General features: G+C 53.4%; 2 protein-coding genes across 16 annotated transcripts in view; one reads left to right on the top strand and one right to left on the bottom strand.

Annotated features, from left to right (window-relative positions):
* Positions 1–15,504, top strand: part of SPTLC1 (serine palmitoyltransferase long chain base subunit 1) — an 82,698-nt gene that overhangs the window by 3,921 nt on the left and 63,273 nt on the right. For 13 of the 14 annotated variants that reach the window (XM_055271962.2, XM_055271960.2, XM_055271963.2 and 10 more), the window contains one exon: positions 2,789–2,883. In XM_055271962.2, the coding sequence (XP_055127937.1) occupies positions 2,789–2,883 (95 nt within the window). Of the gene's footprint in view, positions 1–2,788; positions 2,884–12,319; positions 12,452–15,504 lie in introns of those variants that run through there. The other variant, XM_063636254.1, reaches the window with a different exon arrangement.
* On the bottom strand, positions 11,235–12,570 carry LOC129479214 (putative UPF0607 protein ENSP00000381514). 2 transcript variants are annotated; one of them, XM_063636261.1, is made up of 2 exons: positions 12,461–12,567; positions 11,235–12,052 (listed from the first exon to the last, which is right to left on the bottom strand). In XM_063636261.1, the coding sequence occupies exons 1-2, from the start codon at positions 12,462–12,464 to the stop codon at positions 11,289–11,291; spliced, it is 768 nt and encodes a 255-aa protein (XP_063492331.1). In that variant the 5' UTR covers positions 12,465–12,567; the 3' UTR covers positions 11,235–11,288. The 2 variants fall into 2 exon arrangements, with proteins under 2 accessions (XP_063492331.1, XP_055127953.1); XM_055271978.2 differs by having other exon boundaries at positions 11,235–12,570.

Raw genomic sequence — 15,504 nt, forward strand, 5'->3', positions numbered from 1 at the left:
ATTAGGGGGCTGAGGATGAGGGTAAGTCATATGATACCGTAGCCGCCTAGTTTTAGTAGTACTGCTGTAAGTACTATTGAGCTGGCAATAGAGGCGTCTATGTGAGCTTTAGGGAGTCATAGGTGAAGTCCATATAGGGGTATTTTTACTATAAAAGCCATAATACATGCTAGTCATATAAGGTTGTTAGATCAGAAGTTTAATAGTTCTTGATTAGTAAACATTATTATTAGGATATTTAGTGAACCTGAGCTATTTCGGGTGTGGATGAGTGTAATAAGTAAGGGAAGGGATCCTACTAGTGTGTAAAATAAGTATGAGCTTGCATTAGGCATTCTGCTTGGTTACCTCAGCAGGTAATAATGATTAGGGTAGGGATGAGTGTAGCTTCGAAAAGAATGTAAAGTATGACCAGTTCTGTGGCTGTAAATGCTGTAATTTAAAAAATTTGTAGGAAAACTAATTTGGAAATACGGAGTTTTTTTCCGTAGGGGTGATTCATTAGACAGGTGATGTTGGCCTGCTAGGATTATAAGAGGTAGTAGTCAGGCTGTTTGGATTAGAAGAGGTGACGTCAATGGGTCAGAAGAAAAAGTTAATGAGAAGTTAGATGAATTATTGTTTGGTTGATTAAAAAATAGTAGGGTAATGAGGCTGATGAATAGGCTATGAGTAGCTATATTCAGACTATAGAGTTTTTGGAGAGTTATGTCGTAACAGTATAATTGTTGGAATAATAATTTTTGGCATTGGAGTAAACTTAGATTTTGTACGTAGTCTAGGCCGTATGCGTTGGAGATCGGGACTAGGAAAGCAAGGCCTACTGCGGCTTTGCAGGCAGCAGATACTAAGAGGATAATGGGTATTATGAATCCTAGAGTGAAATGCATGTTTAAAGTTATGAGCGTATTTATGATAAATATTGATAGTATGATGCCTTCTAGGCATAATAGAGATGGTATTAGGTGGGATCGATAGATTAGTACTCCCAGCAGTGCTATGGTATATGCTAATATAATGTTAATATAAATAAATGGCATTTGGTAAATATGGTCTATCATAATCTAATGAGTCGAAATCATTGAATTTAAACTATTTACCAGTTCAACTCAGTGTAATCCTTTTTGGGTTCATTCATAAATTAGGCCTAGGATTAGAATGGTAATTAGTAGAAGGGCTGTACTGATTATTAGTATAAGGTTATTTGTTTGAAGGGCTCATGGCAGGGGTAGGAATAGGGCGATTTCTAATCGAATAGGAGAAATGTGATGGCTATTAGAAAGAATTTTATGGAGGAGAGGAGGCGGGTAGAGGTTAATGGATCAAATCTACATTCATAAGGGCTGGATTTTTCTATGTAAGTATTAACTTATGCGAGTCAAAATGTAATTACTACTAATAATAGAGTTAATAAGGTGTCAGTTATTAGGGCTAGTGCTAGGTTAATTACTCTTTTTCAGACTTTGTCGAAACCAGTTGATTGGAAGTCAGTGGTACTGCTTATACTAAAAGAGTAGTAGGACCCTCACCAGTAGATAGAGACACATGGGAATAGTCATACGACATCTACAAAGTGTCAATATCAGGTGGCGTCTTCAAAGCCAAAATGGTGGTTGGATGTCAAATGAATTTTTTTTTTTTTTTTTTTTAAGACAGAGTTTCGCTCTTGTTGCCCAGGCTGGAGTGCAGTGGCGCAATCTCACCTCACCGCAGCCTCCGCCCCCCAGGTTCAAGCGATTCTCCTGCCTCGGCCTTCCCGAGTAGCTGGGATTATAGGCATGTGCCACCACCCCAGCAAATTTTGTATTTTTAGTAGAGACGGGGTTTCTCCATGTTAGTCAGGCTGGTCTCGAACTCCCGACCTCAGGTGATCTGCCCACCTCGGCCTCCCAAAGTGCTGGGATTACAGGGATGAGCCACCATGCCCGGCCTAAAATGAAATTTTAATTGGCAGAGAAGGCAGATGGTGAGAATCGTTGATCCAATAATAACATGAAGTCCATGAAAGCCTGTGGCTATAAAGGATGTTGAGCTGTAGATTCCATCAGAGATAATAAAGGGGGCCTCGAAAGATTCTGAGATTTGTAGAAGGGTGAAATAGACTCCTAAGAGGATTGTGGTAAGTAGTGCTTGAATTGTTTGTTTTTGGTTACCTTCTGTTAGGCTGTGATGGGCTCAAGTAATTGAAACTCCTGATGCAAGTAATGCAGACGTATTTAGGAGAGGTACTTCTAAAGGGTTCAGGGGAAGAATACCTGTTGGGGGTCAATGTCCTCCCAATTCTGGGGTTGGTGCTAAACTGGAGTGATAGAATGCCCATAAAAAACCGGCGAGGAAGAATACTTCTGAGATGATAGGAGCATCCGGTATCGGAGGCCTTTTTGGACAATTGCTGTGTGGTGGCCTTGGAATGTACTTTCTCGGACAATATCACGTCATCATTGATATATAGTCAGTGTGTTGGTTAGTAGGCCTAAAGTTAAAAGAGTGGTAGAATTAAAGTGAAATCCGGTGGTTAGGCCGGGTGTTATTAGGAGAGCCGAGAGAGCTCCTGTTAGTGGTCAAGGGCTAGGTACAACTATATGGTAGGCATGTGTCTGGTGGGTCATTATGTATTACGCAAACAAAGACTTACTAATAGTGCGAAGACATAAGCTTGAATAAGAGCGACAGTGAACTTGAGAATAGTTAGTAGAATTAGAGTAGTAAGAAATACTGAAGTTGCAGAGACACTAATAATTGATAATATTAGCACTGCATTGTATTTTAGTTCTTTTTTTTCCTGTAGGAAAAAGAAGAACTGATTGAAGAGTGGCAGCCAGAACCTCTTGTTCCTCCTGTCCCAAAAGACCATCCTGCTCTCAACTACAACATCGTTTCAGGGTAAATTGATTTTGCTACCTGAAGTACTTGTATTTGGCTTCTTGTAGTAACCTGCAGTCTATAGTGCTTTATATGTAGTAGTCCTTTTTTATCTGAAACAAAACATTTTGAAGTTCCCAGGAGTAACAGCTTTAAGCTCCTGATTTTAAAAAATTTATTCTAGGGATGATACAGGCATTTTTTAAAATCTCCAATTTAAGCATTGATGTTTGCCCTTTTTTCCAAGAATGCACACGTGTTAATATTTCAAATGGTCGAACACTTAAAATGAAAAGCAACAGACTCCTGCTTTTTACCCATCTGGTTATTTTCTGATTTTAAATCTGTCGCACGTTACCCTCGTAATTCTAGAGACTGTGGTATGCTTAACTACCATTCGTGGATTCATCAACTACAGGCAACACCTGTTGATCCCCACAGTATGAATTATGGAGCTACCGCTCACTTATGCCTCTTTCCTCCTTGCTTCTAGTGTCTCATCTATTTCTTACTTTTCGTTCTCTTGGCTGTCTTTGCTATGTTGTATGTATTTTCATTAATTAAGAAATACATGAAGAATACAGAAAGTTGATACCAGACACCTATATACCTACCACCCAGAATTAATTGGTGTTAACATTTTGCTATTTTTAATTCAAACTTACTTTTACAGGTAAACACAATATTACAAATGCATCTTAAGAAATTCCTTCACATCCCGTCACTTACTCTTGCCTCTCAAACACATAACCACTGTCTTGAAGTTGGTGATTGTCTTTTCTTTGCTTATATTTATAATTTTACCATATATGCCTGTTGCCATAAAAATATTTAGTTTATTTTAAAATGTGATAGGAGATATTTTCCTGAGTATTATTGTTCTGATTCTGATCTGTTCGAAGAGGAGCTTCTATTCTTTACTTCTGTACATCTCTTTAGTCTTATAAAAGTTTTATATATTCTGAAATCAAACCTACCAGTCTTTTTTTTTTTTTTTTTTTGAGACAGAGTCTCGCTCTGTCGCCCAGTCTGGAGTGCAGTGGCGCCATCTCGGCTCACTGCAAGCTCCGCCTCCCGGGTTCACGCCATTCTCCTGCCTCAGCCTCCTGAGTACCTGGGACTACAGGCGCACGCTGCCATGCCCGGCTAATTTTTTGTATTTTTAGTAGAGACGGGGTTTCACCGTGTTAGCCAGGATGGTCTCGATCTCCTGACTTTGTGATCCTCCCACCTCGGCCTCCCAAAGTGCTGCGATTACAGGCGTGAGCTGCCGCGCCTGGCCCAAACTTACCAATCTTTTATAGTTTGGTCTTTTGAAGTCTTAGGGAATCGTTTCCTACCCTAAAGGTCTAATTTGATTGTTTTCCATATGATGGTCAGTTGTCTCAGCATTATTAGTTGAATAATCCAGTATTTACCTACTGCTTGGAAATTTCCCTTCTTTGGTAAGCCAGATTCCCTTCTAAAGGTTCTATTTCTGGCTTTTATTTTTATTCATTGGATATATTCGTATCCCCATATACCAGAGACTCATTCGTATATACCACGGCTTTATAATAAACGTTGATTAGAGTGTCTTTCTACCTCCGTGTTCTTCAAAATTGTCTAGGCTATTCTTGACCCTTCTTCACTGTGAGTTTAGGTTTAGGTGATCATATTTGACCAAAAAATTGCATTTGGGTTTTTTATTAGAAGTGTGTTGAATTTATGGATTAATTTAGGAGGCTTGGTATCTTGCTGATGCTTAATCTCACTACCCATTTACATGGCATATATTGCTTGCATACTTGGGTCTTTTGTTTTCTATAGTAAAGTTGCTGGAAGAGGAGCGGGGGAGGAAAGAGGAGGAGAGGAATGCACACATGTGGGTGTAGGAGGCTCCCTTCTGAGGGGAGGCTGGAAGGAGAAAGATGTGGGGCTAGGAGGTGTGGGGCAGGGGTCAGAGGTCAGAGGCACTGAAACGCAGCTGAATGACAGCAGCCTCCTTTCTCATTAGGTGGAACCCCCAAAATGGGGGCAAGGTCAGTGGGAAGAGCCAGGGAAGAGTTAGGAATTATGGATATCAAATTTTACTCAATTCTTGGTGTGGGAGAAGGTGTGGAGGGACGGGCAAAATGAGGGGCCCAACAGCACCGTGGGCCGAATCAGAGTAGGACGAGGAGCTGGGATCTGTGAAGTGTAGGTGGCCAGGGGCAGGGAGTCTCAGCAGGTGTGGAGACAGCAGGGGCAGGCTGGGTGGCACTGCAGTTTGCCATGTCTTACTTTTTTTTTTTTTGAGACGGAGTCTTGCTCTGTCACCAGGCTGGAGTGCAGTGGTGCGATCTCGGCTCACTGCACCCTCCACCTCCCAGGTTCAAGCCATTCTCCTGCCTCAGCCTCCCGAGTAGCTGGGACTACAGGCACGGGCCACCATGCCCGCCTAATTTTTGTATTTTCAGTAGAGACAGAGTTTCACCATGTTGGCCAGAATGATCTCGATCTCCTTTTTTTTTAATTAAAAAGTAAACTCTAATGTCGAAAATGCAGACTTGGGGAGGGCAGAGAGATCCCACACAAGGCTGTCACTTCACACTTGGAAGGTTGCACAGCAGCCGGGCAGAGAACGCTCCTCACTTCCCAGATGGTGAGGGGGCCGGGCAAGGCGCTTCTGACTTCCCAGACGGTGCAGGGGCTTGGCAGAGGCGCTCCTCCCTTACAAACGGTGAGGGGGCCGGGCAGAGGTGCTTCTCACTTTCCACACAGGGCGGCGGCTGGGCAGAAGCGCTCCTCACTTCCCAGACGGTGAGGAGGCCGGGCAGAGGCACTCCTCACTTCGCAGACAGGACGGCGGCCAGGCAGAGGCGCTCCTCATTTCCCAGACGGTGAGGAGGCCGGGCAGAGGCACTCCTCACTTTGCAGACAGGACGGCGGCCAGGCAGAGGCGCTCCTTACTTCCCAGACAGGGCGGCGGCTGGGCAGAGGTGCTCCTCACTTCCCAGGCAGGGCGGCGGCTGGGCAGAGGCGCTCCTCGCTTCCCAGACCGTGAGGCGGCCGGGCAGAGGTACTCGTCACTTCCCAGATGGGGTGGAGGCCGGGCAGAGGCGGTGCTCCTCCTCAATTCCCAGACGGTGGGCAGCTGGGCAGAGGCGCTCCTCACTTCCCAGACAGGGCGGTGGTCAGGCAGAAGCGCGCCTCACTTCCCAGATTGTAAGGGGGCCGGGCAGAGGCACTCCTCGCTTTGCAGACAGGACGGCAGCCGGGCAGAGGCGGTGCTCCTCCTCACTTCCCAGACAGGGCGGTGGTCAGGCAGAAGCGCTCCTCACTTCCCAGACTGTAAGGGGGCCGGGCAGAGGCACTCCTCGCTTTGCAGACAGGACGGCAGCCGGGCAGAGGCGCTCCTCACTTCCCAGACAGGGCGGCGGCCTGGCAGAGGCACTCCTCACTGCCCAGACGGGGCAGGACCCGGGCAGAGGCGCTCCTCACTCCCCAGACTGTAAGGCGACCGGGCAGAGGCGCTCGTCGATTCCCAGATAGGGCGGCGGCTGGGCAGAGGCGCTCCTCACTTCCCAGACGGTGAGGAGGCCGGGCAGAGGCACTCCTCACTTCGCAGACAGGACGGCGGCCAGGCAGAGGCGCTCCTCATTTCCCAGACGGTGAGGAGGCCGGGCAGAGGCACTCCTCACTTCGCAGACAGGACGGCGGCCAGGCAGAGGCGCTCCTTACTTCCCAGACAGGGCGGCGGCTGGGCAGAGGTGCTCCTCACTTCCCAGGCAGGGCGGCGGCTGGGCAGAGGCGCTCCTCGCTTCCCAGACCGTGAGGCGGCCGGGCAGAGGTACTCGTCACTTCCCAGATGGGGTGGAGGCCGGGCAGAGGCGGTGCTCCTCCTCAATTCCCAGACGGTGGGCAGCTGGGCAGAGGCGCTCCTCACTTCCCAGACAGGGCGGTGGTCGGGCAGAAGCGCCCCTCACTTCCCAGATTGTAAGGGGGCCGGGCAGAGGCACTCCTCGCTTTGCAGACAGGACGGCAGCCGGGCAGAGGCGGTGCTCCTCCTCACTTCCCAGACAGGGCGGTGGTCAGGCAGAAGCGCTCCTCACTTCCCAGACTGTAAGGGGGCCGGGCAGAGGCACTCCTCGCTTTGCAGACAGGACGGCAGCCGGGCAGAGGCGCTCCTCACTTCCCAGACAGGGCGGCGGCCTGGCAGAGGCACTCCTCACTGCCCAGACGGGGCAGGGCCCGGGCAGAGGCGCTCCTCACTCCCCAGACTGTAAGGCGACCGGGCAGAGGCGCTCGTCGATTCCCAGATAGGGCGGGGGCCGGGCAGAGGCGCTCCTCACTGCCCAGACGGTGCAGTGGCCAGGCAGAGGTGCTCCTCACTTCCCAGACAGTGGAGCAGCCGGGCAGAGGCGCTCCTCATTTCCCAGACGGTGAGGAGGCCGGGCAGAGGCGCTCCTCACTTCGCAGACAGGACGGCGGCCAGGCAGAGGCGCTCCTTACTTCCCAGACAGGGCGGCGGCTGGGCAGAGGCGCTCCTCACTTCCCAGGCAGGGCGGCGGCTGGGCAGAGGCGCTCCTCGCTTCTCAGACCGTGAGGCGGCCGGGCAGAGGTACTCGTCACTTCCCAGATGGGGTGGAGGCCGGGCAGAGGCGGTGCTCCTCCTCAATTCCCAGACGGTGGGCAGCTGGGCAGGGGCGCTCCTCACTTCCCAGACAGGGCGGTGGTCAGGCAGAAGCGCGCCTCACTTCCCAGATTGTAAGGGGACCGGGCAGAGGCACTCCTCGCTTTGCAGACAGGACGGCAGCCGGGCAGAGGCGGTGCTCCTCCTCACTTCCCAGACAGGGCGGTGGTCAGGCAGAAGCGCTCCTCACTTCCCAGACTGTAAGGGGGCCGGGCAGAGGCACTCCTCGCTTTGCGGACAGGACGGCAGCCGGGCAGAGGCGCTCCTCACTTCCCAGACAGGGCGGCGGCCTGGCAGAGGCACTCCTCACTGCCCAGACGGGGCAGGGCCCGGGCAGAGGCGCTCCTCACTCCCCAGACTGTAAGGCGACCGGGCAGAGGCGCTCGTCGATTCCCAGATAGGGCGGGGGCCGGGCAGAGGCGCTCCTCACTGCCCAGACGGTGCAGTGGCCAGGCAGAGGTGCTCCTCACTTCCCAGACAGTGGAGCAGCCGGGCAGAGGCGCTCCTCACTTCCCAGACGGTGAGGAGGCCGGGCAGAGGCGCTCCTCACTTCGCAGACAGGACGGCGGCCAGGCAGAGGCGCTCCTTACTTCCCAGACAGGGCGGCGGCTGGGCAGAGGCGCTCCTCACTTCCCAGGCAGGGCGGCGGCTGGGCAGAGGCGCTCCTCACTTCCCAGACAGGGCGGTGGTCAGGCAGAAGCGCGCCTCACTTCCCAGATTGTAAGGGGGCCGGGCAGAGGCACTCCTCGCTTTGCAGACAGGACGGCAGCCGGGCAGAGGCGGTGCTCCTCCTCACTTCCCAGACAGGGCGGTGGTCAGGCAGAAGCGCTCCTCACTTCCCAGACTGTAAGGGGGCCGGGCAGAGACACTCCTCGCTTTGCAGACAGGACGGCAGCCGGGCAGAGGCGCTCCTCACTTCCCAGACAGGGCGGCGGCCTGGCAGAGGCACTCCTCACTGCCCAGACGGGGCAGGGCCCGGGCAGAGGCGCTCCTCACTCCCCAGACTGTAAGGCGACCGGGCAGAGGCGCTCGTCGATTCCCAGATAGGGCGGGGGCCGGGCAGAGGCGCTCCTCACTGCCCAGACGGTGCAGTGGCCAGGCAGAGGTGCTCCTCACTTCCCAGACAGTGGAGCAGCCGGGCAGAGGCGCTCCTCATTTCCCAGACGGTGAGGAGGCCGGGCAGAGGCACTCCTCACTTCGCAGACAGGACGGCGGCCAGGCAGAGGCGCTCCTTACTTCCCAGACAGGGCGGCGGCTGGGCAGAGGTGCTCCTCACTTCCCAGGCAGGGCGGCGGGTGGGCAGAGGCGCTCCTCGCTTCCCAGACCGTGAGGCGGCCGGGCAGAGGTACTCGTCACTTCCCAGATGGGGTGGAGGCCGGGCAGAGGCGGTGCTCCTCCTCAATTCCCAGACGGTGGGCAGCTGGGCAGAGGCGCTCCTCACTTCCCAGACAGGGCGGTGGTCAGGCAGAAGCGCGCCTCACTTCCCAGATTGTAAGGGGGCCGGGCAGAGGCACTCCTCGCTTTGCAGACAGGACGGCAGCCGGGCAGAGGCGGTGCTCCTCCTCACTTCCCAGACAGGGCGGTGGTCAGGCAGAAGCGCTCCTCACTTCCCAGACTGTAAGGGGGCCGGGCAGAGGCACTCCTCGCTTTGCGGACAGGACGGCAGCCGGGCAGAGGCGCTCCTCACTTCCCAGACAGGGCGGCGGCCTGGCAGAGGCACTCCTCACTGCCCAGACGGGGCAGGGCCCGGGCAGAGGCGCTCCTCACTCCCCAGACTGTAAGGCGACCGGGCAGAGGCGCTCGTCGATTCCCAGATAGGGCGGCGGCTGGGCAGAGGCGCTCCTCACTTCCCAGACAGTGAGGAGGCCGGGCAGAGGCACTCCTCACTTCGCAGACAGGACGGCGGCCAGGCAGAGGCGCTCCTCATTTCCCAGACGGTGAGGAGGCCGGGCAGAGGCACTCCTCACTTCGCAGACAGGACGGCGGCCAGGCAGAGGCGCTCCTTACTTCCCAGACAGGGCGGCGGCTGGGCAGAGGTGCTCCTTACTTCCCAGGCAGGGCGGCGGCTGGGCAGAGGCGCTCCTCGCTTCCCAGACCGTGAGGCGGCCGGGCAGAGGTACTCGTCACTTCCCAGATGGGGTGGAGGCCGGGCAGAGGCGGTGCTCCTCCTCAATTCCCAGACGGTGGGCAGCTGGGCAGAGGCGCTCCTCACTTCCCAGACAGGGCGGTGGTCAGGCAGAAGCGCGCCTCACTTCCCAGATTGTAAGGGGGCCGGGCAGAGGCACTCCTCGCTTTGCAGACAGGACGGCAGCCGGGCAGAGGCGGTGCTCCTCCTCACTTCCCAGACAGGGCGGTGGTCAGGCAGAAGCGCTCCTCACTTCCCAGACTGTAAGGGGGCCGGGCAGAGACACTCCTCGCTTTGCAGACAGGACGGCAGCCGGGCAGAGGCGCTCCTCACTTCCCAGACAGGGCGGCGGCCTGGCAGAGGCACTCCTCACTGCCCAGACGGGGCAGGGCCCGGGCAGAGGCGCTCCTCACTCCCCAGACTGTAAGGCGACCGGGCAGAGGCGCTCGTCGATTCCCAGATAGGGCGGGGGCCGGGCAGAGGCGCTCCTCACTGCCCAGACGGTGCAGTGGCCAGGCAGAGGTGCTCCTCACTTCCCAGACAGTGGAGCAGCCGGGCAGAGGCGCTCCTCATTTCCCAGACGGTGAGGAGGCCGGGCAGAGGCACTCCTCACTTCGCAGACAGGACGGCGGCCAGGCAGAGGCGCTCCTTACTTCCCAGACAGGGCGGCGGCTGGGCAGAGGTGCTCCTCACTTCCCAGGCAGGGCGGCGGCTGGGCAGAGGCGCTCCTCGCTTCCCAGACCGTGAGGCGGCCGGGCAGAGGTACTCGTCACTTCCCAGATGGGGTGGAGGCCGGGCAGAGGCGGTGCTCCTCCTCAATTCCCAGACGGTGGGCAGCTGGGCAGAGGCGCTCCTCACTTCCCAGACAGGGCGGTGGTCAGGCAGAAGCGCGCCTCACTTCCCAGATTGTAAGGGGGCCGGGCAGAGGCACTCCTCGCTTTGCAGACAGGACGGCAGCCGGGCAGAGGCGGTGCTCCTCCTCACTTCCCAGACAGGGCGGTGGTCAGGCAGAAGCGCTCCTCACTTCCCAGACTGTAAGGGGGCCGGGCAGAGGCACTCCTCGCTTTGCGGACAGGACGGCAGCCGGGCAGAGGCGCTCCTCACTTCCCAGACAGGGCGGCGGCCTGGCAGAGGCACTCCTCACTGCCCAGACGGGGCAGGGCCCGGGCAGAGGCGCTCCTCACTCCCCAGACTGTAAGGCGACCGGGCAGAGGCGCTCGTCGATTCCCAGATAGGGCGGCGGCTGGGCAGAGGCGCTCCTCACTTCCCAGACAGTGAGGAGGCCGGGCAGAGGCACTCCTCACTTCGCAGACAGGACGGCGGCCAGGCAGAGGCGCTCCTCATTTCCCAGACGGTGAGGAGGCCGGGCAGAGGCACTCCTCACTTCGCAGACAGGACGGCGGCCAGGCAGAGGCGCTCCTTACTTCCCAGACAGGGCGGCGGCTGGGCAGAGGCGCTCCTCACTTCCCAGATAGTGCAGGCAGAGATGCTCCTCAGGTCTCAATCTCTTGACCTCCTGATCCACTCCTCCCCCCCGCCCCCCGGGCCTCGCAAAGTGCTGGATACAGGCGTGAGCCACCATGCCTGCCCCGCCGTGTCTTCTTTCTCCTCTCAAGCAGCCGTTTTCGTCTCCTGGATTTTGATGTTCTACTTAACCACCCTCATGTTCTTACGCATGTTGCCCTGCTGGAGGCGTCCTTCTCTTTGGGAAGCCCTACCCACCAACAGTGCCTCAGGAGATAGACAGGGAAGCTTAGCCGGTGGGGGCCGCTCGTCTCTATCCCACCTCAGTTGCAGGGGAGGGGTCGGTTGCAGCTGCAGCGGTGGCCCTGACAGTTTTCTTTTGCGGGAACTGCGGGACCTGTGGCCGACAGCTCTGGGTAGAGAAGACCTACTTGATCCAAGAGCTGCGGGATCCCTGGGCTGCATGTCCTCCCCCACCATCAGCAAGCCTGGAGAGCCGGGCAGGTGGTCTTTTCCCAGCACCTTCAAGGCTGCCTCCTCTGGCCACAGGGAGCAGCTCGGAACTGGGGCAGGGAGCACTGTTGGAACTGGGTCAGGCTTCCCAAAGGGAAGGATGCCTCCGGCAGGGCTGTGTGAACTGGCAACTCCATGGCCCTTGGAGTAGAAACTCACTGCATGCACCTGGGCCTTGTCAGTCTGGTTCTTTTCTGTCAAGCTCTTGAGGTGGACGTTTCCCTCCAAGGGCCTGGGATTGTACCAGGAGGAAGTGAGGTTTCCCTGAGTCTCCAGGGGCCTAGAGGTGGAGGCTGCTTCCCCATTGCTACAGGGGCCCCTTTTATTGTCCTCCTGTCCCTGGGTCTCTACCTGGTCTTTCACCTCCGTTGCTGCTTTGGGCTCTTCTGCCCTCACCTCCGTCTTGGGGAGCCTGGCTGGGATCACCTGCTCATCTAATGAAGGAAGTTGGAGGTTAAACTTGCCTCTGAGAGGAGGGATCCTCACGGGGCTGACGTGTCCAAACATCATGGAGTTGCGAGCAGACAGCACGGGTTTCTTCCTTGAGGGGGGGCTCCAGACCACAGGAGGCAGGACCCTCTGTGGGGTGCCCGTGTTCCGAGGGATAAGACACAGCCTCATAGGGGCGCCATCCCACCTGACTGGAAAAGAAGGCCCAAGATATCGCTGACGGTTGAAGAGGAGTGGGAAACGGCCCAGGATTCCCGGGGCAGGCACAGGTGCAGGAGCCGCGGGGTGAGCCCGGCCAGCTGGGAAGGCCTCACGGACAAGACGAGCAGGTTGCCAGTGGCGTGGCCAGGACCTGCGGCGGGACCAGGAACAAAATCTGCTTAGTGAGTTACCCATTTTGATCGAGTTGTGCACAGACGAAACTAAGGGTCAGAAGCAGAGAGGATACTCCTAAGTCACCCACTTCTCTGTGGTGAAGTGCACACTGGGCACCTGGGAGTTATGACATCACTATGGGGCTGGTGACAGAGCCAGGGTGTGGAGGAGTGCTTAGGAGCCCAGCGAGGGTGCCTACAAGAGGGGTCAAAGGGCAAAGGGCGAGACCCTTCCACCGGTCCAGCTGGACTCTAGCCTCAGGGACATCCTGCTCCTGGGGGCAGGTGTGTGGCCCTGGATGGGCCCCCCTGTGGGGCTGTTGGGGGTGCGGGGCTGATCCGCCAGAGCCCTTCCTGCCTGGCGCCTGGCCCAGGTGCTGGCTGGCACCCAGTGGCCCTGTCCCCCGGGTTACAGGGCCAGGACCTGCTGGAAGCAGAGCACAGGACCAGCCAGATCCCGCCAGGCTCCCCCCGGGGCCTGTCTAGTGCCTCTATGCTGCCTGGAGCCAGGCCCGCCTTCTCCGTGGCCGTTGTGGCCTCGAGGACCACCAGCCTTGCTCCGCAGGTTTCCAAAGAGAGGACGCGGTGCCCTGACCTGACTGGATGCTGCCTCTTACCACATGCCTCCCTGGCAGGCAGGGTCTCCGCTTCTTTTTACAAATTTGCCTGAGACCATTCCTCAGGTCATTCAGGTGGTCATGGCCCAGCCAGGCTTTGAACCCGAGCCGTTCAATTCCACAGCTGGCACTCTGGCCTGTGTGCCTCATGATCATGGATACAGCATCTATTCTTATTTTTTCCTGTAGTCCTGGGGTACTTAGCACCGTGGCATATCTGTAATAAGCACATGCACACCTCGAAGGAGGTCTTCACTTCAACATACAAGCTGACCATGGCATGCTCTGGGCTCCAGTCCTCTACAGAGATGTAGGGCACGGACTACCAGTTGTCAGCACAGCACCATCCCACATTGCTCTTCTAATGGAGCCTTTCAGCCCAGATGTTCTTTCTCGTCTGATGGGAAGGATCCAAGTATGTAAAGATTATGTTCTAGATCAGCTTTGGTCTGTCCTAAAAGAAATTTGCCAGTGGATTATTCCATATGGGTAAAAGTCAGTTTCTCTGGTCTTCCTGGAATGTGTCTACAAAGCCAATACATTATTTACAAGTTCATAGTAGATCAGTGTATTGGATTAAAATATGACGAACATAATTTGGTCATTGTGAGCATGCCAGCTCGGTCAACTATTCGCCACACATGATGCCCTAAATATAACTCTAGATTTTCTTATGCCCAAGAGAGGGACATACTCTTGGGTGTCTGGACTGGGGAAACATGTATGAAAAACCATTTGGCCACTCTACATCTTGTTATTGGAGAATTGAAACCGTCTGTATTCAAAGATATTATTAAAAGGCAAGAAGTTAACTTCTGTCATTTTGTTAATTGTTTTCTGGTTGTTTTGTAGATCTTTTGTTTCTTTCTTCTTCTTTTATTGTTTGCTTTATGGTTTGGTGAGTTTCTGTACTGATAAACTTTGATTCCTTTATTTCATTGACATATCTGGTGTAATTTTTTTCTCTGGTTACTCTGGAGCTTACATTTAAAGATGTAGAGTTACGATAGACTATTTAAAGTTGATAAAAATTTTGATCACACACGAACCTGCTATACTACCCCCACATCCTTTGTCAGCGCACAAAATTTGTACTTTTTTGCCTTAATTTATATTGTTCTGTATTGGGTGTTTATTAAGAACTCATTGTAGATATAAATATTTTTGACTATTTTGATGTTCAGCTTTCTCAAGGGTGATTTGAAAGATTCTAAAGCATCATTTCAGTAATGTAGAATTCTCAGTTTGAATGTGAATTTACTTTTAACAGTTAGGTTGATAGTGTCCTGTGTGTTTGCGTTAGTATTGTTCTTTCACTTGCGATTGAAGCACTCCCTTAAGCATTTCTTGTCAGGCTGGTCTTATGGTGATGAATTCCGTAAGCATTTGCTTGTCTGGGAAAGACTTTATTTCTTTAATTTCTGATGGGTAGCTGTGCTATGTACAGTACTCTTTGCTGACTGATTTCTCATTAGCGCTTTGAATATATCATCCTAATCTCTCCTAGCCTTCAAGGTTTCTGCTGTGAAAACTGATAGTCTAATGGAGACTTGTTTATTTGTGATTTGATGCTTCTCTCTTGCTAATTTTAGAAGTTTTTCTTTGTGTTTGACTTTTGACAAATTGATTATTATGTGCCTTAGAAAAGGCCTTTTTGGGTTGAATATGTATGGGACCCTTTAAGCTTCAGGGAACTGGATGTCCATATCTCTCCCAAGAATTGGGAGATTTTCAGCTATTATTTTGTTAAATAAGTTTTCCGTGTCTTTGTCTGTCTCCTCTCTCTGTTTCTCTTCTATATTTTCAAAATCTGTTATCGTGGCACAGGTCTCATAGACTTTCTTTGATTCTTTTTACTCTTTTTTTTCTCCTTTTTTCCCTCAGGCTGGGTTATTTCAAAAGTCCTGTCTGCAAGTTCAGAAATTCTTTTGTTTGATCTAGTGTGCCATTGAAGCTCTCAGTTGTACTTTTTATTTAATTCATTTAATTCTTCATTCCTAAGGTTTCTGTTGGTTTTTTTGTTTTCTTTTTTTTCTTTTTCTTTTCTTTTTTTTTTTTAAAGACAGAGTGTTGCTCTGTCGCCCAGGCTGGAGTGCGGTGGCAGGATCTCGGCTCACTGCAAGCTCCGCCTCCCAGGTTCACGCCATTCTCCTGCCTCAGCCTGCCGAGTAGCTGGGACTACAGGCGCCCGCCACCACGCCCGGCTAATTGTTTGTGTTTTTGGTAGAGACGGGGTTTCATCGTGTTAGCCAGGATGGTCTAGATCTCCTGACCTCGTGATCCGCCCACCTTGGCCTCCCAAAGTGCTGGGATTACAGGTGTGAGCCACCACGCCTGGCCTGTTTGTTTTCTTTAATGGGATCTATGTCTTTGTTGAATCTCTCATTCAGGTTATGGCTTGTTGTTTTTATTATTTGATTAAGTTGTCTATCTATATTCTTTTGT

Source organism: Symphalangus syndactylus, chromosome 3, assembly GCF_028878055.3.
Source record: "Symphalangus syndactylus isolate Jambi chromosome 3, NHGRI_mSymSyn1-v2.1_pri, whole genome shotgun sequence".
Taxonomy (NCBI): domain Eukaryota; kingdom Metazoa; phylum Chordata; class Mammalia; order Primates; family Hylobatidae; genus Symphalangus; species Symphalangus syndactylus.